This window comes from Mus pahari, chromosome 22, assembly GCF_900095145.1.
Source record: "Mus pahari chromosome 22, PAHARI_EIJ_v1.1, whole genome shotgun sequence".
Taxonomy (NCBI): domain Eukaryota; kingdom Metazoa; phylum Chordata; class Mammalia; order Rodentia; family Muridae; genus Mus; species Mus pahari.
This window is the reverse complement of record NC_034611.1, coordinates 48,327,007-48,348,649: the sequence shown is the minus strand read 5'-3', so window position 1 is coordinate 48,348,649 and position 21,643 is coordinate 48,327,007. Positions and strand designations below refer to the sequence as shown.

Genomic DNA, 21,643 nt, shown 5'->3' with positions numbered 1-21,643 from the left:
TGCAAGGGCCAGGAGGGAAGTGGCCAGAGAAGACTTCCCAGAAGAGCTGACACTTGATCTGAGCCTTAAAGGCCACTAGGAATTAGCTTCGGGGAAGGGTGTTTTAGAGAGAGGGAACAGAATGCATAAAATGTGGACGCTGTTAAGAAAGGTATGGATGGCTATTTCCAGCCCTTGTCCATAGCTCAGGATGAACGTAAGGTAAAGTCTGAGGATTGGAGTGAGGCTGGGAACTGTAGATGAGGCTGGCGAAAGAGGCAGGGACTCAAACAAAGAGTGGTTCTACCATATTAAGAAATGTGAGTAGGTTTCTTCTTCTTCTTCTTCTTTTTTTTTTTTTTTAAATCTTGAAGGCCCAAAAGGAATAGGGAGGGGACAGTTGGAAAATTGGAGGATTTTCTATTCACTAACTTAAACACACAGAGACACACACACACACACACACACACACACAGACACTAAGTTTGGCAGCAAAAGCCAGGTTAGTTAGAGAACCAGGAACAAAGAAGCCCATGGCCCTGCAAGGCCAACACAGAAAGTGACAGGAACTGTGAAAAAAAAAAAGCTCAGAGCCCACTTGGACTTCAAGGAGCCATCCAATTAAGTAGCTAGAAGGATGTCCAGGGGTTTGTGCATATGAAAAGTGAAGGACTAGGAGGGGGTGAAAGGTAAGGCTTATTGGATGGATGAGACATCTTTGTCTTGCACAGAGTTTAGGGAACACACAGCAGTGGGCTAGTGTCAATGGCGAGGTCAGGTGAGAAGTGCTCTAGTTGCTGTGGGTCCAGTTAGTAGACAGCGAGCAGATGGGGGGGATTCACCCCGTGTCCCCTGCACACCCGCCAGCCCCCCTTCCCAGGAATCCCACGGTGGTCCCCAGGCCACCAGCAAATCTCAGGCCTCGGACTCCTCTGTATCTGCTGCTCCAGGAGAGGCGCCCCCCTCTGGGACGCCGCGGCGCTCGCTCCCCTCGCCCACCCCAGCAAGCAGAAAGAGAACCCGGCCACCCTCGCCCAGCTCCGCCGCTGTTTGTGGGAAGCCTCTGAGGAGGGGAGCTCTCACCACCCGCTCCCTACGCCTGGTGGCTGCGTAATTCTTCCCCGCGTTCGATTTCGGCTCTCGGTGGCCCGGCCCCGCCCTCCCCACGGGGAAACATCCCAAAAAAGGGCAGAAAAGAAAATTCGGAGTCAAATTGGCCCGTTGGGGAAGACCGCCGAGTCCGCTGGGAGAAAGGAGGAGGAGGGCGGGCGCCAGGGAAAGAGAGAGAGGAGAAAGGAGGAGCAGTCAGAGCCCGAGGGGGCGGGAGCGCCTTGTCCCGGGTGGGAGTGGGGGTGGGGAGAGCGCCCTGGGCCAGCCGAGCCTCAGCCTCGTGGAAAATATGCGGGGCACGTGGGGGGCGGGGCGGGCAGGCGCTGAGGACCTGGCTCTGGGCACTGAGACTGGGAAGGAGATGCCAGGCCAGTCCTCGGGGGGACAGCAGTCCTCCTGCCTCAGTTTCCCCAAGCACAAGAAAAAGACTTAGCCTCCACCTCCACGTCGGTAGCGCAAACCTGGGAGTCTGGGACCCGGGGTAAACTGAGGCACACGAGGCGTGCAGGAGATCCGCCTCCCAAGAGACATTTAATCTGGGGGGGATTTACAGGAAACTTCTAAATTAAGGGTAGCGGCTGCTGCTAGCCGAGGGAGGGCACGCGGTCTCGGTGCCCAGGCAGCTGTCGTGAGCTCACGCCCTGAAATAGCTCCGGGGGCCCCAGCCCCAGCTGCCGCTGGGCCCGCCTGTCACTCAGAGGAAGCGCTGAGCCCCCCGGCCCAAGGGTCTTGTGGCCTCTGCTGACCAAGGTTTTTACAGCCAGCAGGGAGCTAGTTTTGCTTCCGACGGCTGGCTGGGGAGGAGAGGAGGCGGGGCCGGGACCCGAGGGGGCGGACCCGAGGGGTGGGCGCAAAGGGCGGCCGCGCCCCGAGAACCGGCAGTGCTTCTGCCCCTACAAGGTTTGGGCCTTGGTGGGGGAGGGTCCTGGTCCCCCGGCTCCTCCCGGCTCCTCCCCGCCTTTTAGGCGCCCGCGCTGCTGGGACATCACAGTCCCTCTTGGTCCTCCTGACCTGTCCCCTGTGCATCCAGTGCTCGCGCCTAGCCCAGTCTACCTACTCTTCACCGCTCGCCCGCCGGCCCACTCCCCACCGCAGCCATGGACGCCATCAAGAAGAAGATGCAGATGCTGAAACTGGACAAGGAGAATGCCATCGACCGCGCGGAGCAGGCCGAAGCCGACAAGAAGCAAGCCGAAGACCGATGCAAGCAGGTGGGGCCCCGTGTAACCCCCCTTGCCCTCCCCCAGCCTCGAGTCTGCTCCCCGATGCCTTCTCATCAGTGTGAGGGTTGGGCCTTACGGGACCCTCTAGAGCTCAGCCCTAACTAGAGGCTTCACCCCACCCACCGTGGCCTGGAGAGTGCCCAGTTACCACTCCAGTCATTACAAAGCTGCAATGGGTCCTAGCTCCCTGGGGCTTGTCACTTTCTCCTCCCAGGGCCTTCTAACACTACTGATTGGATCGTCCTTATGTTTACCCTTCTTCTCCCCCAACAATCTCCAAGTATCTCCTAGAAGCACACCCCCACCCCAGCACACACACACACACACTTCCCAGACCTGTCTTCCTTCCTTGCCTCTGGGGCCTGACCCAGAGCTGCCCGATCAAATCTCCGTCTTCCACAGCTGGAGGAAGAGCAGCAGGCCCTCCAGAAGAAGCTGAAGGGGACAGAGGATGAGGTGGAAAAGTATTCCGAGTCCGTGAAGGATGCCCAAGAGAAACTGGAGCAGGCCGAGAAGAAGGCCACCGACGTGAGTGTGGGCTTGTGGGGGCTTAAAGGAGCCCCAGGCGTGGTCAAGAAGGGAGAAAGGGATGCAGGTCTCTCCAGCACACAGAACAGACAGGTTTCCTCTCTGTAACACCAACCGAGGGCAGGTTTACACAAGTAGCCCAAGACACTAGGTGAATCAAAACCACCTACTACTTCCCTATAGGACTCAGCCTTGTAATTCTTTTGGGTTCCAGCCCTTAGAATGTGCGGTGATCCAGTAGTGAGTCATTGTAGAGTCACCGTAGGGGGGTGGGAGGTGAGAGTGAACCCTCCCTCTCGGTTAATCCTCCCCTCGGAGAATGAAGAGGTGGAGACTGCAGCTGCACTGCTTGGTGTGTCTGAGGGCTGGGCTTGAGTGTGAGGAGCTGGCGAGTGTGAGGGGCAGGAGAGGTGAGGCGCTCCAGAGATGGGGCTCCGATCCGAGGTGGAAGTGCCCACCCCTGACCTCTGGCACCAGAGGGACTGCTGCCCTGGGGCCTCGGCTCAGGTTCTACCAGCTCCTCATTTACCCTCATTAAGCTGTCAACTTCAAGCCCAGGCCAGGCCGCAGGGCAGAGGGACAGGGCCACAGGTGCCAACGCAGCCACCTTGGCAGGCTCCGCTTACCCTGAGGTCTCTCTGCCCATCCCCAACCAGACTTTTCTGCTTCCCAACATTCCCCAGCCCACATCTTCAGGCAGCCTGGCCTGGTGACTTTAGATGCAGCCTGGTCATGTGACTTCGGACGCTCCACTTTCACCATTCCTTGCCTCAGTTTTTTCATTTTAGATTTAAGATGGGTCTGTGAGTAGGGTGTAAGCCTTGATCTGAACACCTGAGATGATGTTACTGTTTCTCATTCTCTTCCTCCCCTCCCCTCCCCTCCCCATTCCCCCAGGGCTGGGCTTCCTTCACCTCTAGTCTCCAGTTTTGGATCTCTATGAGCCCTGGCACTTGGGAGGGAATTGACCTGCAGCTGCTAGCAAAGTTGACCCTGGGCATCTGATACTCTATAAATAACCTGGGCTCAGTGCAGCTGGAGGCAAGACTGGAAACCCAAGGAGCTGGGGGTGGGGGGGCAGGGACAGTTGGGGAAGCGGGCAGCCCTGCCAGTCATAAATAGGAAATGCAGACCAAGTTCACAGTGTTGCCTTGAACGTAGCAGTTAACTTAGGCGATGGCTCGATTCCGCTACTCTCTTTTGTTTGCCCTTCATCCACTGGGAACAGCGGCATCCCTGTGCTGGGGGGGAACAGCCAGCAGCCAGAGCTCGGAAGAACAGACATGGCGGATATCAGTCTTATAATGACCCCAGGACTTCCCAAGCTTGGCAGCCATTTGTTGCCCTACCACCACCATCTCTCTAGAGTAATCCTCCAGTGTCCCCCAGAGCCGTTCTCCCCTATGCTGTCCCCAGAGTGTTTCCACATTGAGTCACTGGGCCCTGTGCCCATGATGGTCTCTTGTTCTAGGTGGCCAGACTCCAGGTACTGAAGGCACCTGGAGGGCAAGCTGTAAACCGCTTTCTATATATGGTGCTGTGTCTCTCCTGCTATGAAGTGTCGCCCAGGGTCCGCCGGCTCTGCCAGCCCCACCCCACCCTCAGTGCTACCACCCAGCTCCGCCCCTGAGCTCCCTCCCTAACCCTCCACTAGTCCAGTCCTTTCTTCCTTTTGGTCTTAAATCACTCCAGGGGTCACTGTGGTTTTTGTCTTGGAGAACAAGACAGGGCTATCTGACATTTATACAGGGAGGACTCTGAACAGGCAATATGTTCAGAATGTCGTATCGGCAGAGTGCGTCACTGTTCCCATAGGTGGCTTATCGTTAGAACTAACTGGGAGCTTAAAAAATAAAATGGACAGGGGGCTGGAGAGATGGTTCAGTGGTTCAGAGCATTTGCCGCTCTTGAAGAATACCTGGGTTCAGCGCCCAGGGTCTCACAACCATATGGGCATTAGGCACACACACGCGCGCACGCGCACACGCACACACACACACACACACACACACACACCCAGTATACATGCAGACAGGCAAAACACCGATACACATAGAATAAAAATAAATACTTGTTTTTAAAAGGCACGAGAGTCTGAGACCCCTCCTTGGAGAGCTCAGTGGGGTGAGTGTAGCACGGAATTGAATAGTTTATGAGCCTCCCCTGTGGTCCTGTGGATTAATAGCGCGTTAGTTATCTCAGAAGCGTCCTAGGAAGCTGTGGTTGTTAACTCCGATTTTTGAAGGAGAAAACTGAGGCTTCGGGAGGCCAAAAAGTGTTGCCCAAGGTCATATAGCAAGTGTGGAGTGGCCGAGCCAGGGTTCTAAGACGACAGACAGTCTGACTCTGAGCCAGTGCACTTAAAAACCACACTGCTGTTGTCATTTTCCTTATGGGCAATCCTGCTCCTCCCTGCGTCTGTTTCCCAGGCTAGCCTGGGTCTCTATGGACCTTCTCCAAAAGCTCTTTCCATATTCAGAGTCTGAGTATCATCATCACTTGCTCTCCCTTCCCCCACCCCACTGTTGCCTTGGCACGGAGCCCTTTGCTACAGCCACGGTTCCCTACAGGCCTGGCTGGCCTCTGAAGTCCATGGCTGGGAAGTCTACCTAGCAGCTGGTGATGTCACAGAACTCGATTCTGTGATTGGCCGATTTTTAGCAGCGACAAAGTCTTGGTTCTTGCCTGTTCTGCCCTTTACCTGAGCTAGGCTCTGCATAGTAGGACTCAGAGCTGCTTCAGACTTAGGTGTTAGCATTTGAAGTGCTCTCAGGGGAGTTACCGGGACCAACCACCTAATCGCTAACCCGGCATAGTGCTGGAAGAGGTACCACGGCAGGAGAATGGAGCTTGTGGGGGAACGCAGATTTTTACCTGGGTACAAGACTGTTTGACATGGGGGAAATAAGTTGAAGACCTAGAAAGCAGAAAGCTAAGATTCTGGAGGAGAAATGTACTGTCTTTGGAGCTTAGCGGATTCTAACTAAGGCATAAAAAGTCCTCTGACCTCTGACCCACAGGCTGAAGCAGATGTGGCCTCCCTGAACCGCCGCATTCAGCTCGTAGAGGAGGAGTTGGATCGGGCACAGGAGCGCCTGGCTACAGCCTTGCAAAAGCTGGAGGAGGCTGAGAAAGCCGCCGATGAGAGCGAGAGGTGAGGAAGAGGGGCCCTGAAGTAAGGCAGGGTAGGTAGGGACTGCAGAGGGAGGGACCCCCGTCTCTGCTGGCGCTGGCCCCACACTCACTTCTGTCCCCCTCGCTTCTCAGAGGCATGAAGGTCATTGAAAACCGGGCCATGAAGGATGAGGAAAAGATGGAGCTGCAGGAGATGCAGCTGAAGGAAGCCAAGCACATCGCAGAGGACTCAGACCGCAAATATGAGGAGGTGCGGGCCTCGTCCCACTCACTCTCACCGGCAGTCCCCGAAGTCCCAGGCGGTCACCACTGGACCTGCTTCTCTCTCTCCCTCAGGTGGCCAGGAAGCTGGTGATCCTGGAAGGAGAGCTGGAGCGCTCAGAAGAGAGAGCCGAGGTGGCTGAGAGGTGAGGCTACCCCGGGTGTCAATGGAAACGATAGAACTCGGCCTGAGGGCTCAGCTGGGGGACACTGTGCCCAGGGGTCAGGCAGTTCCTCCCCGGGCCAGAGGCCACAGGAACAGGCTCTGTCCTCTGATCTATGCCCGCCGCCCCCCCAGCCGAGCCAGGCAGCTGGAGGAGGAGCTTCGAACCATGGACCAGGCCCTCAAGTCGCTGATAGCCTCAGAGGAGGAGGTAGTAGCCTCTCTGGGCCTTTTAGGCAATGACACCTTTTCTCACTCCCCAGTCTCAGGCTACTACTGTCTCTCTCCTGCAGCCGGAGCGGGGCGGGGGCGGGGCTTCCAAACTCAGCCTGCTGTCACTCTTCTCTCACCACTTCGCTCTTCTCTTTTCTCCTCCGCCCCTCCCCCACTGTGCCACCCCATTTCCCCCCCCCACGCCCCACGCCCGCCCCACTGCCTCACCTCACTGTGCCCTCACGCTCCATCCTGCCACACGCCCCTGCAGTAAATGTGGGGACCTAGAGGAGGAGCTGAAAATTGTTACCAACAACTTGAAATCCCTGGAAGCCCAAGCGGACAAGGTATAGGGGGGGGTGGGGCCGCGAGGAAGGGGCGGGGCAGAGCGGAGGGGAGGGCCTAGGTCAGGAGGGCTAGGTGCTTAGTGGAGGTCGACAGGAGCCCGAAGGAGGTTCAGCGTGGAGCTGGAGTGGTTCACTGACAGCGGCCTGTGTATGTCTCTTAAAGTATTCCACCAAAGAGGACAAATACGAAGAAGAGATCAAACTTCTGGAAGAGAAGCTGAAGGAGGTGAGAACGCCTGTGGCAGGAGACTGAGGGGTAGGGGTGAGGCAGAAGGGTGACCTAGGGGAGGCCCTCTCTCCCGGGAGGCCTCTTTCTTGGCCAGTGTCTCTTATCCCTTCTTTATTTCAGGCTGAGACCCGAGCAGAGTTTGCTGAAAGATCTGTGGCAAAGTTGGAGAAAACCATTGATGACCTAGAAGGTAAAAAGGACTCTCCTCCTCACCTGCCAAGACAGCCTGTCCCTTATCTCATTGTCTGTTAAGTGGCTTAACCCAGGGCTCTGCAGGCTCTGCCAGATAATCTGAGGAGTTACAACCAGATTGCTGGGGCCGGAGAGCTGGCTCAGTGGTTAAGAGCACTGGCTGTTCTTCCAGAAGACCCAGGCTTGAGTCCCCCAGCTTCTACATGGTGGTTCACATTCGGTAACTCCAGTTTTAGGGGGTATAACACCCTCTTCTGGCTTCTCTGGGAACCAGGAATGCACACAGTGAACAGACATGCAGGCAAAACACCTATACATGTGAAATTAACAAAAAAAAAAAAAAAAATCAAGATAGGGGTTCTCTGTGTAGCCCTGGTTATATAGTTCTCAAACTCACAGAGATCCACATTTTAAAAATATATATATATAGTAGCTGTTCTCAGACACACTACCAGAAGAGGGCATCAGATCCCATAATAGATGGTATGAGCCACCATGTGATGGATGGGAATTGAACTCGGGATCTCTGAAAGAGCAGTCAGTGCTCTTAACCGCTGAGCCATCTCCCCAGCCCCACCTGACATCTTTTTTTTTTTTTTTTTTAAATTGGAAAAAAAAAAAAAAAAGACAACATATTCCTGAGCTTGGAAGTGGCTCAGTAGGTAAAGCACTTGTCCCACAAACATAATTCCCAGAAGCCATGTAAAAGCTGGCTACAGTAATCTGGGTCTGCAATCCCAGCAACAACTCCTATGGCCATAGGATAGAAACTGGGTGGTGGAGACAGGAGAATGGCTAGAAGCTCAACTGACCTGGCATCTGAAGTTATGATAAGACCCTGCCTCAAACAAAGTGGAAGTTAAGGACCAAAATACAAAGCTGACCTCTGACCCTCACACAGACAGCATAGCGCATGTGCACACACATACATCATATGTATCCACAAAATTGAATTGAATTCCTGAGGGGTGCAGGAGATCACACAGGAGGCCCTGGTTTAAAAACATAAAACAAAACAAGAGCCCACATACTCTAGAGTCTATTCCAAGTTCTTGCTGACTTTCACCGGACACGGTCTTACTGTGTTGACCAGGCTGGCCTCAGATTTATGGCAATGCCCTGGAATCTGGCTCCACAATACTGGAATTACAGGATTAGGCATCGCCAGCATTACACTTGCATAACACTAATCAAGTAATTACCATCTCTAAGCACAAGACAATAGTGATATTAGAGAGACAACCCCACCCCAGGGCTGGGGATGGAAACCACAGTCTCATATGTTTTAGACAAGTGCCCTACCACTGAACTGTCTGCATCCCCAAGACTTCTGTACCAAATACTGAGCTATTTGGTTTTTGTTTTTGTTTTTGTTTTTTTTTAAGATTTATTTTATTCATATGAGTACACTGTAGCTGTCTTCAGACACACCAGAAGAGGGCGTCAGATCCCATTACGGATGGTTGTGAGCCACCATGTGGTTGCTGGGAATTGGACTCAGGACCTTTGGAAGAGCAGTCAGTGCTCTTAACCACTGAGCCATCTCCCCAGCCCCTGATTTTTTTTTTTTNTTTATTTTTTATTTATTTTATTTTATTTTTTTAAAGATTTTATTTTTTAACTCAGTGCCGGGGATTGAACCTAAGACCCAAGGCCTCACACATGCTAGGCAAGTTCTCTGCCACTGAGCTATATCCCCAGCTGCTACTTGATTGGCAAAAACAGGAATGCAGGGATTTTTCTGGTCTGTGGTAGGATTAATAATTCCTGTTATCAACCAAGGTGGCCCTTCCCTTTCACTCTGATAACCGTTTACTTTCATCTCTCCCGTTTCCAGTCTTCTCAGGCAGGCAGGCATTTTTATCTCCAGCATTAGGACTTTAGACTCCTGGTCAGCACCCTTCCTTTCCCTCTTAAGCATGCCCGCCTGCCTGCACAGAGCACTCACTGCCCACAGGCTCTTGGGAGACTGTAGGGGGGAGTGAGAAGTTGGGGTGCAGAGAAGCTGGGGAAGAGGAAGCCCTGACTGCCATCTAGCCTGTCCTCCGGCCTCTCTCCTCTGTCCACCCCTCTGATTCTGTTTTCTATTTCATCATCACCTCCCTCCTTTCCTCCTCCCTTCTCCATTTCCTCTCCCTGTGCTCCCTCCCCTCCTCCCCCTCTTCGGACTCCCCAGATGAAGTCTATGCACAGAAGATGAAGTACAAGGCCATCAGCGAGGAGCTGGACAACGCACTCAATGACATCACTTCCCTCTGAGTTCCCACTGTGGCCGTCACGGGGCCCCTTTCTCTCCTCTCTTTCCATTCTCTCTGAGGGGAGGGGGCATCCAGGAGGAGCACCAGTTGGCCACGTTGCACAGCCAGCCTGAGGGCAGCCTGAGGAACGCGTCTGCCACCCCTGCCACCCACTCTGGCACTGGCTTTTCTCCTGCCATCTATCCACCATGCACTGACCTCCACCCCTCCACTACTTAATAAACTCTGAACTTGGTCTCCATGCTCTTCTCCTCCAGAAGCTCTTCTCCCTCTCAAAGCACTGATTCACTCCTGAGACCCTGGCTGTCACTGCCGTCCTCAATCTGTGACGCTCAGCCCTCCTCCCTCTGCACACGGTGGCTCACATAGACCCTCCTGCCCGGCACTCCTAGCCTGTCACTTTCTGATAATCAATGCATGTGACTATACACACCCTTCCTCCCCACCTTGAAGCCCGTCACTGACCTTGGCACACTTAACTGGGATTCCAGGATCTGAAGGAATGGCTGAGAGGGAAATGGGGTGCTGGGGTCAGGGGAGGGGGCCGGAAGGTCAGGAAAGGTCTGGTGTGAAGGTCGTTAAAGTCTTGGATCTCTACAAGCGGGGCTTTTGCAGCAATTGCAGGTCTGTTTTCTGTCCCAATTCTGTCTCGTCTGACCTTCCGTTTCCTGACTGAACCTTTGTCTTTCCTTTTGTTTCCAACTTTCCTAACCTTCTAAAGGAAGGCACCCCGTTTACGTTACAGGCCTCCCCATCCCATTGTCACTACCCCAGTCAAGTCCTGGAGCCAGATTTGTGTCTGGACAGTCCACCCACTTACCCCTACCATAGATAGGCCTCCAGTCTCTTAACATGACTCAGGTCTCCTAACATGTCCCAGGTCTCCTAACATGCCCCAGGTCTCCTAACATGCCCCAGATCCATAAAGTGTTTCCTAACACTCCTAACATGGTTTGTTTTTGTCTGTGTCACCTTTCCCTGTCCATGGTCCCCTTCCCCCCTGTTTACCCTCCCCTACCTCACCTGCTGCTTCCCCTCACAGAGACTTTGGCTAGTGCCAAGGAAGAGAACGTGGAGATTCACCAGACCTTGGACCAGACCCTTCTGGAACTCAACAACCTGTAAGGGCTGGCCCTGCTGCCTACCAGACTACATAGTTGCCTCCTCGGGCCAATAAACTGATGTTACTGGCATGCCAGGGCCCTTTAAGCCTTTTTTTGTGTTGTTGTCAGTGGAGCTGGAAGGACCCTGACTGAGCCAAGCCTGGCTCCCATCCCTGTAGTGCAGTCCCACTTTCAATGGGAGCTATGAGGTATGGGTACCAGGCTCAGCAAGCTGTGGTCCCCACAGAGCAGAACCACTATCCATGGCACACCTCTGCTCCAGTAGGCACTGGGCCAGGCAGTCTAAAGGCAAAACTGCAAGAATGGACAGATTTTCCTCCATCAGGGTAAAAGCCAGAAAGACTAGCTAGCTCGGTATGAATTGAAGTTTAGAGGTGTGGCCAAGCCAACCTCCTAACACACACTGCTAGGTGTCGGAATAATCACAAGGTCCTCCTCAAAGGTTCGGAAAGCCGAGCGTGATGGTGCGGACCTGTAATCCCAGCACTTGGGAGGCGAAGGCTGGAAGGACTAAGTCTTGATCTGTAGCTCCAGTCTGAGCTACAGAGTGAGGCAAAAGAGGAAAGAAAAGAGTGTGGAGATGAGGTCAGAGGCAGTAGAGGAAGATGTGACAATGGACGTGAGGAGTTGGACTAGGGAAGGGGTCAGGAGCAAGGAATGCTGGGAAGGGTCAGGAGCAAGGAACGCAGGAGTCATCTAAAATGAAGTGCTCCGCTTGAGAAAGGCAGGGAGAATACAGCCCACGCATACCTGGACTAGCCGTAACGTTCATGCAGACTTCCCGCTCTGGGACTGTAAAACCCTCAGCTTGTAGAAGTTGCCTTGTTTTCCCGACAAACATAAGAAATTAATATAAGATCCTTTTGATGTGAGGAATAAAGGCAACTAAATGAGTTTTATTAGGAATATATATATATATATATAAATTGGGATGAGCCAGGCATGATGGCGCATACCTGTAATCCCAGCATTCAAAAGGCTGGTACAGGAGAATGAGTGTTCAAGAGAAGGGACTAGAAGCTTAGGTCAGTGATAGAACACTTGTTTAGTAGGTAAGACCCTGGGTTCAAACTCTATCACCATACATTCACAGTTCAAGGCCAGTCTGGCTGCATAGTAAGATGAAGGGGTGTGTGGCTCAGTGGTAGAGCATTTGACTGCAGAGTAAAAGCAAGAATTGTAGGGTGGCGGTGGTAGTGGTTAATACCCTCAGTCCCAGCACTAAGAAGGCAGAGGCAATCGGATCTCTGAGTTCAAGGCCAGCCTAGGCTACAGAGTGAGTCCCAGGACAGCCAGGGCTACACAGAGAAACCCTGTCTTCAAAACCATCAAAACCCAGTAAGAATTGAGTCCGATCTTGCCTTTCCACCGTTAGTTCCTATCACAATGCTTGAAGGAAAAGAAGAAAGTTAAAAAGATGGAAATGATTTCGTAGTGGTTAAAAAGAGGCTGTATAACAGGCAGGACAGGACAAGGTTTCCAGGTTCCTTTAGCTGGTTCCTCCTTATTAGGCTCCAGTTTCTGTCATCTCTGCCGGGCTGTAGATAACTCTATCTTTGGTCCCACTTCTGTGCCTATAGAGCAAGGAACGAGAATCAGAAAACCAACTCCGAATGAGAGCAGTCTGGGAATTCCGGGTTATACCACAAGGCTATGCCAAGGGAGAGCCATAGATACCTGTGCTGCCGCCTCAGCTGTAGGACTAAGGCGATGCTGGTGACAGCAAAGAGAAGGCCAAACACCAAGGCTAGGATGTCACCTGGAAGGGGAGAGGGGGCTGCTTCTGGGGACGCCAGGGGATTCCCTGCAAGCTGGCTTCCCATACTCCTGCCTGCCTGACCCTTTCCCTAGTGAGTGTTCAGGTAGCCCCCAGGGCTTTGGTCTGCAGAACAGGCCATCTGGAGGATGGAGGCAGATAGTGAGAAGGGTAAAAAAAAAAAAAGCACTCCCTTCTAGCAGCTAGGTGAAAGGTGCCTTGGGGGAGGGGTCTCACAGGAAATTTCTGGAGCCTCATTCTGACAACTAAGCCAGAGGTACAGGTCTCTTACCTGACCGATCACATCAATTTGGGGATCAAATTTATTCGACAGAAAAAGTAAAGGCTAGCTCCTGGTCTGAAATACTAAAAGGGTGTGGCCCTCTCCCCCCACACACACCAGCATCAGGAACAAGGGACCCAGACTCACCAGTAGTGAAGCAGGAATTCGTGTGGACTGAAGAGATAAAAGGAGACATTAGAACCAGGACCCATGAGTACCCGGGACAGGCTGGTACAAATGAAGACACAGGAAGAGGCAGGACCCCTGACTGGGCATGTGGCAGCATGGGCTATCAGATAACTGGGCACCTGGCTCAGGGCTGCTATCCGCTGCAGCAGGGAAGGAAGCCTCAATCATTCGCCCATTCAAGGGTTGCGTGGCTCGGAAGTTCAGTTGTAGCCGAGAGTCACGAGGTCCCCACAGGGAAACGGAGAGAGTATGGAGCTGGGGAAGTGGAGGGGTGGATGGATAGTACAGGCTCAAGACAAAAAGAAATGAGGGGTCCCCAAATCTCTGTCTATCTATACCGCATGGCCCCTTCCTCGTTTCTTCCCACATTACTATTTTCCAACACCCCGGGTATTTCTTCCCACATTCCTATTTTCCAACACCCCGGGTAAATACCGCGCCCCATTCTAACCTGCTTAGCGCTCAGCTTCACTGTCTCGTTGAACACAGTCCAGATGACCCCCTGGCTGCAGGGAGGTGTGGTCAGAGACCCTTCATATCGGTAGTAGCGGCTGAGGTCCGAGGGCAACAGTGCAGATACATCCAAACCTGGGATCTCAATCTTGGAGCCTACGGATTGGGTCTGTGTTGAGGTCTCACCTGGATCACCCCTGCCTCCTCCGCCCCCCACCCAGACACCGCCACTTGGAAGCTTTTGGGACAAGCATGGTTTCGATGCTTCTTACTATGTGTGGATGATCTAAAAGGAAGTAAAGGGGCTTTGGGCAGTTAGAGGAGGCCTTGTACTGCTGAGCCATCTCTCCAGCCTCAAGCCAAAAGCTCATAAGCCCTCCTGTGGTACCTTCAATCATCTGAATACACAACTGCTGACTTAACCCCAGACTGGAATAAAGTGGAATTGGGATGTAGCTCCGGGAGGAAGGGTGCGGGGGTGGGGGGGGCTTTATTCAATCTACTGAGCACAGTCCCGTGGTTACACAGACAAGTAGAATAACTTGTAAACACATGTAATATTTGCAACGATAAGAAGCAGGCACAAAAGTTCTATGAGTTCCAGTTTATCAAAACACCTAGAAGTCTAGTAAAGTGAGGTTTAAAATGGCTCAGTCATGGAAGGGAACCAGCTTTTTGACTAAAGTGTTTTTGCAGCTCTGGACCTAAGGCTTCATGAATGCTATGTTCTTTTTTTTTTTTTTTTTTGGTTTTTTTTCCAGACAGGGTTTCTCTGTGTAGCCCTGGCTGTCCTGGAACTCACTCTGAAGACCAGGCTGGCCTCGAACTCAGAAATCCACCTGCCTCTGCCTCCCAAGTGCTGGGATTAAAGGCGTGTGCCACCACCGCCCGGCTTGCATGCTATGTTCTTGAGCTACTCAGAGCTATAGCCCTAGCCTTTTCTTTCTTTCTTTTTTTTAAATATTATATATTTAATGTATATGAGTACACTGTAGCTGTCTTCAGACACACCAGAAGAGGGCATCAGGTCTCATTACAGATAGTTGTGAGCCACCATGTGGTGGCTGGGAATTAAACTTGGGACCTCTGGAAGAGCAGTCGGTGCTCTTAAACACTGAGCCTTCTCTCCAGTCCTGGCCCTAGTCTTTATGAAGACATGATCTCAAGCTGGCTTAGTAAGTAGCCAACCTCCCAAAAGCTGGTATTATCAGCATGCACTTCCATGACCTGCTCGAAAACATTAATAAATAGAAAATATTTGATGTTTATAAATGATAGACAGTTCTCCAAGAAAAATAAGTTTAGCTTTCCATATTCAGTCATATAAATTTTAAACATTTTCTTTGGCTTGTAGTCTCTATTTTGCTTTTTGTTTTGTTTGTGTTTGAGGCTAGGTCTTACGGTGTAGCCCTGACCGGCCTGGAACTCACTCTATAGACCAGGGAGGCCACCATGTCCAAGCTCAGCTTTGCTTGTTTTCTCTAATTTTATTTTCTGTTTGGCTCTGATATCTAATTGTCAAGCCTGTGGACGGTGGTTCCCCTATCCAGGTGTGTCTCTCTCCAGTTTAGCTCTCACCAGTCAGAGCCAGTTCACCCTCAGCTCCTCCCATATATGCGTACTGGGCAAGCCACCAACTAACCTTCCTCGGAGATTTCTTCCAAGTGGGACAGCAACTGTTCGTAGGCACTATTTTCTTCTGGGCTCTCCTGCAGGGGTGAACACGGAAGACAGTGCAAAGCTGACCGATACCCGTTTCTAGGACTACAGCTGGAGGCCTGGACATGGGATGGGGTTCCCATAGTCTTTTCCCCCATTCCTCACCTCTAAGAAGGCTGGGGAATATACAGTCTTATTCAAGTTCTATTACTCTTGCTTTGCAAATGAATTAGCAATGGCAAACTGAAGGGGAGAAAGTTTCCTAGGCTGCCAGGCCTCGTGAGATCCAGGTCCTGCTCATTTCCATCGTTTCACTCACCACTATTTACACACACACACACACACACACACACACGCGCGCGCACACACACACACACATACACACCGTGGTTTCCTGAAGACCATCACGTATGTTGTACTTGTGCTACCTCTGCGCTTACTTTAATAACTCACGCCTGCACACCTGCTCCTGAGGCGCTTCCCTGAACTTTGTGCTGTGGACGTCACACTGGTGAGTCTCATAGACGTCCCCACTTCCTGCCTCCCTCCCACCTTGGAGTATGCGACCTTGATTATTACAGGTACAAAGAGGGAGGTGAGGGGCCACAGAAGCAGCAAAGAAATGGCTCTTCCGGGGCCTAGCTTGTTTCTGTGGCACTCCTTGACTGGTCCATACTCCGGCCTTGCTCACACTGACCTCTCTCTGTGCCGTATTCCTCCTTGTTTCCCACCAATGAAAGATTTAAGTTTCGCCTCCTCTGTGACCACTGTTTTTTTCCGTGTTTGTCACTTATGACTGTCCTAAAGGAAGCCTTCTGGTAGTCTGCTTCCTGGTTCCCTGCTGGTGCTGAGCCAATGAACAAAGCAGTGAATGGGGCTGAGAGCTAATTGACCTGCTTGTGCTTGGAATGGTGTCTGTGCTAGCGAGATGCATGAACCCACAGGACGTGAGTGTCAAATAGGGTACCTGCAGAAAGGCAGCCAAAACTGCCAGGCCTCCTGGGCGGCCCAAGGCTTCATGAAGTTCTGAGAAAGCAGTACTGAGGTGAACCACGTGGATCTAGAGAGGATGGAAGGATCAGGTAGCGGCCAGACCTCTGGTCATACCCCCTTGGTTCCTCTTGCCCAGTCCCCACCTCAGCAGGGAAACGGTGACCATTGACTGTGTGTTCTGAGCCTGGGTGATCTGAAGTTCCCCAATGTAGATGCAACTGCAGGGCCTGGTATTCCTGCCCAGGTCCCAGAGCCATCTTCAGCCCCGGCGGCAGAGTCAGCTGTACTGCGTGGGGAGTGGCAAGTGAGAAGTCTACCCACACGGGAGCACCAGCAGAACTCCCAAGTGCACAGTTTGATTGCCACTCCCCTCCATAGGTCCCACCCCAGACACCTCACCCGTGTGGCCATTGTTGCACAGGCTCAGTTCCGGGAGAGGCTGGAGCTCATAACCCAGTAGTTCCAGGGGTTGCAGAGTGCGGCAGAATGCGGTGCGCTCAGGGCGGATGTCTACAGGGGACTGAAAACGGCCAGCACAGGCTGAAGATACCTGGGGCCAGAGTAGGGTGCCTGGGGGTGAGAGGAAAAGGTACAAGAAATCTAGCGATTAGGACAGGAACCGTTAGGATAAGTGAGGGGTGGAGTCAGGACGCTTGGAGGCGGGGTGGGAGGAAGGGGGACCGCGAAGCCCTCTCCGGGGACTGGCGTGGGGGAGTGCGGGGTTGGGGGCATAGAGTAGGGCCTGGGTCCAGTCTAGGGCTACTACTGGGAATGTTAGTGCGGCGGATCACCAGGGCTGAGCTCCCAGATTGGGTCTGTGTAGCCGGCGGTGTCTTACCTCCATAGCTCCAAAGACTGTGGCCACCCCCTGCATAAATGAGAAGGATTAACAAGCTCACTCTTACAGCCCAGTCCCTTCCCAGTGCCCAGAATTAAAAAAAAAAAAAAAAAAAAAAAAATTCCCTCCCGCTCTGTCAGGGAGCCTCACAGCCCCGGATGTCTTACAAGAGTGTTGCAGGTAATAGAAAGGATGTAGCAAGGCTGGCGTAAAGCACGGTGGACCTACCACCAGCCACCGCAGGCGCCATCAGCAGACCTACCAATAGTTTGCAAACTAGAGTCTTTAGCGCGCGGCTTCAGTTTGAGACCCAAATCATCGTTCTTTTTCCCTTACTCACCCACCTTCCCACTCATCCCTCTTTCCTGTCTAATGTTCCTGGCTTAGAGCCAAGCACCGTGGCGCACACACCTGAAATCCCAGAACTCGGAGGTAGAAGCGGGTAAATGGCAGAAAATAGTTCAAGGCCAATCCGATCTACACAATAAGACCTTATCTCACCCTCCGCCCCAGAGCAAACCAGAGTTCCTCCACCTGTCGATTCCCACACCGCAAATCATAGGTGAGTAACGGCAGTGAGCTCCTTGTGTGTCCTCCAGAAGCCCCCTCCTCTTCCCTTTTCATCTCTCTCTCTCTATCTCTCTGTCTCTGTCTCTCTGTCTGTCTCTGTGTCTCTCTGTGTGTCTCTCTCTCTTTCTCTCTCTTTCTACCTCCCTCTCTCCACACACACACACACACACACACACACACACACACACTTATTTCCCACTTATTTCCCCCCTCTGTCCATTCCTTAGTTCTATTTCCTCTTCAATTTCCCCCTATTCTCTGCTTTCTTTCTTCTCTCCTTTTAGGGGAGAAAGACTACCTATTAGAGTACAATTGCCGAATGCTCTCAGCTAGCGTTTCTGGTGGGGGTGGGGGGAGGCATAAACTTACCTGAGCCTAGATTTGGAAGTTAATGACCACTTACCTTTTTCATCCCCGTGGGAACCTTGACTGTGCTCAGGAGCCTCGGAAGTTGGTAGATCCTCTAACCCGAGGGGCTCCTCCATTCTGTCTTCTGAATTAACTTCAGGTGGATCCTCCCCATCGGGTGGATCCGCCTCTCCAGGTACATCCTCTTCACTGGGCAGAACATCCACGCCCAGCTCATCCTCCCCAGATGAACTTTCTCCCAAGGAAGGCTCCCCCTGCATCCCGGACAGGCCCTGGGGCTGAGCAGACACTTGGAGCAGCAGGAACAGCAGCAGCTGCGCAGTAGGGGCTGGGGTCGACAAAGGGGCCCAGGGGCTGGGGCCCAGGGAAGCCATGCAGCTGACTGGGGTGTCCCAGGACACACTGTGGACGGGCTGTACGTGCATCGGAAATAGGAGCTGGGTAGGGGAGGAGCAAGCCTGGAGGGGAGCAGGCTGACTCACAGTGCCCTTTTGTAGAGATGGAGCCAAAGTCCCACAGGTTCTGTCTGGCCCTATGCCCCCTCCCCGATACCAAAGCCTGGACACTGGTCTGGTAATGGGTAGGGTTGGGGTGAGGGGCAGGTGTGTTCATAGGCAGAAAGAAGGTTATCAGGATCAGCTTGGAACCCAAGGCACTACCTGGCACTGTATAGGTTCTCCCTGGCACCACCCAGCTCCTGGCCTCTGCTAGGCCTGGCCTGCTTCCCGGCCCTGGCAGAGCAGGGGAAAGAAGGAAGCTGGGCCCCCGTGGAGTTGGGCTGAGGAAGCAAGAAATCCATGCATGTATCCTGGCCCAGTCAGGTCTTGGGTAAAGGGGCAGGTAAAGACCCTGGAGGAGCCTAGGGTTGAGTAGGTGGAGGGGCTCACAGCTAAGTAGAAGGCAAATTTGAGCATGATTGTTTGAGTATACATACAAGACTCTAATAGCTCCCCCGACTGCCTGCCAAAGTCTGACCACTTTATTTCCCGACTTCCAGGTCTTCAAAACCTCACCCAAGAAACCAGTCTTGTCTCTTGCTCTTCCACCTAATGTTCTGGTCAGATTATTCGTGTGTGTGTGTGTGTGTGTGTGTGTGTGTGTGTGTGTGTGTGTGTTTCTTTTTCAGTACTGGAGACCGGACTCCAGGGTGGCATGGGTACGGTGCATGCACTCTTTCACTGAGCTTCGCTCCCAGAGCTAAACTATTCATTCTTCTCTCCAAACTCCGCACTGCCTTTGTGAATCTCCATCATGGTGCCTAGAATGCCATTCATGTTTGCCCGCCGTATTTGTTTAATACCTACGGTATGTTAGGCACTGGGCCGTGGACTAGAGATGCGGAAATGAAAACGAAGGCTCCTTTCTGAGTTCTCGCTCCATTGCGTGAGGACAGATATTGTAATTCTGCCTCAAGGAACTATGGATGTGGGTAAAATCTGTTCCCATCTTTGAATCAGAGGTAGAAGCCCCACGGGGAGAAGGATTCATAATCACAGTAAAGAGATTGGAATTCTAGAGAAAGAAGAGACATGGACTATTTTGAATAGAGGCTGGCCAGATGGCTTAATGGGTAAAGACACTTGCCACCGAATTTGATGATCCGAGGTGGAAACCTAGAATTGAAATGGTGGAAAGAGAACCATTTCCTACAAGTTGCCCTCTGCCCCCTGTGTGCCATGGCACATGCATGTGCACACACACACACACACACACACACACACACACACACACCAAATACATGTAAAATGAAGTCTTTTGAAGAGCGTGACAGAGCCCAGTTCTCACATCAGGCCACGTGGAAGGCAACTATGAGCGCGGATTTCACAGGCAGCCTGATTCTTTATGAATCAGGACAGAGCGAGCATGGATGGGGCTCCCAATCTGTCCATCTAGTGACTTTTTACCAAGCCTCTCTCAGTGTCCCAGACTCTGCTGGTGTCTCCAGGCATGCAGCACAGAATAGCAGACAGCCTTTAGCTCTGCAGCTCCCATTCCCAGGAGATTCCCATGGCCTCAGCAACTATAAAAGAATAAGGCCGCTTCATGCCAGTATCTAAGATTATGCAATGAGCATGCACCAGTGTGGGTGTCTAGGTTAATTGAATGCGTTGAGTTATTTTTATTCCTGACACATACAGCTACATCCTGAGGCTGGCTCTAGGTAACCCTGCTATCCTAGCTTCTCTTTGAGAGCCTTCTAGATGATTCCTGATCTAAATAAAAGGTAGTACCTAGTACACAAGGGTCCGAGGAGCTTTATTTGAGGGACCCAACCAGGTTTAAATTTGGTTATTTTTATTTCATGTGCATTGGTGTTTTGGCTGCATTATATTTGTATGAGGGCGTCAGTTCCCCTGGAACCGAAGTTTCAGACAGTTGTGAGCTGCCATGTGTGGGTCATGGGAATTGAACTCAGGTCCTCTGGAAGAACAACCAGTGCTTTCAACATCTGAGTCATCTCCCCAGCCCTTCACTTTCGTTTCTAATGTTTGTAAACCACCATGGTGTTTAATGTTTTCATTATCTTACTTTTCTAAATCCCTTCTATTCTTTGACTCAGCTCCTAGGCAATTTTCCCAGGAAGCTTTTTTCTTTTCTTTGAAGTTTAATTTTTAAGTGTGTGTGCATGTGTTTAGGTGTGGAGGCCAGAGGACAGCGTTATGGAATCAGTTCTCTTCTACCTTTATGGAGATTCCAGGGATCAAACTCAGGCTGTCATGGGCCACAGGAGCAGAGAGGACCACACTGTTAATTGCAGCCTGGGAACTGCATGGATAGCTTTCTCCAACACCAATCTCAGCTCTTACTTCCTTCTTTCTAAATATTCTGAACATTTGAGTCTTGTCAGATTTTTGTATGCTTCCTAATAGCACAAGATCCCACCCCTCTAGACACGTCTCTTTCCTCCTTACAGGTCTCCTGCCATCATGTCAGGCTTGCGAGGCAAGTGGCTTTATCTGCGGAACCATCTTGCTAACCCCAAGGAAGCCTTTCTTAACCAACTCCCCGCCCCCTTCTGTCTGGAAGAGCTTAGTGGTGCCTCTGAACCACCACTGTTGCGTGCTTGACCTCGGTTATAATTTTGCTCACAATTCACATTAAGGTGATTTATGACATTTTATCTTACTGTCCTTGTACTTCATGAGAGGAGGGCTCATGCACTCAATCTTTTATTCAATAGTTATCAAATATATTCTCCCTGCAGAACACCGCGTCAGGTGTTCTTATCTTAGGGGTTCATTGTCAATGACTTGTGCCAAACCACAATGACACCCCGAAAGCACCCATTTGTTGTTATTTGGGACATGGTCTCAGAATGTATTCCAGGCTAGCTTGGAACTCACTTTGTAGCCTCAAACCCTAAATAATCTTCTTGCCTCAGTCTCCTGTGTACTGAGATTATGGGTATGGACGATCATGCCTAGCATGAAATCAGTTTTATGGTACCTCAAGTTGTCTGCCTGTCTGACAGTCATATCGCACATCAAAATTTCTATGTCTGAATAAGTCTGTCCTCCATGTGCTCACCTTAGGAGGCAGCCAGCCAAGGACTCTTGTAGGTTGCCTTTCTGGGAGTGGGATGTGGTCACCTAGCACGCGCAAAGCCCTGTTGGCCTTTCTGAAGCTAAGGTCAGCGCCATCCATGACATTTTGATGCATCGCATGCTCTGAGTAGCCGGTTGTTTTCAGAACCTTGCGTGGACTCTGTCCGGCACATGGAAGAAACACTGTAATACCTGAACTGGATGGACGTGTCAAAGGCAGCCTATG

At 51.9% G+C, this 21,643-nt stretch overlaps 2 protein-coding genes across 5 annotated transcripts; one reads left to right on the top strand and one right to left on the bottom strand.

The window, feature by feature from the left end:
- Positions 1-1,946: 1,946 nt before the first annotated feature.
- On the top strand, positions 1,947-10,831 carry Tpm2 (tropomyosin 2). Of its 4 annotated transcripts, none has more exons than XM_021222453.2 (9): positions 1,947-2,300; positions 2,715-2,840; positions 5,861-5,994; positions 6,108-6,225; positions 6,312-6,382; positions 6,884-6,959; positions 7,123-7,185; positions 7,309-7,378; positions 10,681-10,831. In XM_021222453.2, the coding sequence occupies exons 1-9, from the start codon at positions 2,187-2,189 to the stop codon at positions 10,761-10,763; spliced, it is 855 nt and encodes a 284-aa protein (XP_021078112.1). In that variant the 5' UTR covers positions 1,947-2,186; the 3' UTR covers positions 10,764-10,831. The 4 variants fall into 4 exon arrangements, with proteins under 4 accessions (XP_021078112.1, XP_021078111.1, XP_021078114.1 ...); XM_021222452.2 differs by having other exon boundaries at positions 9,557-10,831; XM_021222455.1 differs by lacking the exon at positions 6,884-6,959 and adding an exon at positions 6,535-6,610.
- Positions 10,832-11,656: 825 nt separating this feature from the next.
- Ca9 (carbonic anhydrase 9) lies at positions 11,657-18,272 on the bottom strand. The gene is made up of 11 exons (XM_021222328.1): positions 17,907-18,272; positions 16,934-16,963; positions 16,495-16,665; positions 16,239-16,381; positions 16,070-16,162; positions 15,086-15,152; positions 13,442-13,599; positions 13,110-13,245; positions 12,949-12,975; positions 12,440-12,521; positions 11,657-12,336 (listed from the first exon to the last, which is right to left on the bottom strand). Exons 1-11 carry the CDS (start codon positions 18,244-18,246, stop codon positions 12,270-12,272), a joined length of 1,314 nt encoding a protein of 437 aa, XP_021077987.1. The 5' UTR covers positions 18,247-18,272; the 3' UTR covers positions 11,657-12,269.
- Between the last annotated feature and the right edge of the window lie 3,371 nt (positions 18,273-21,643).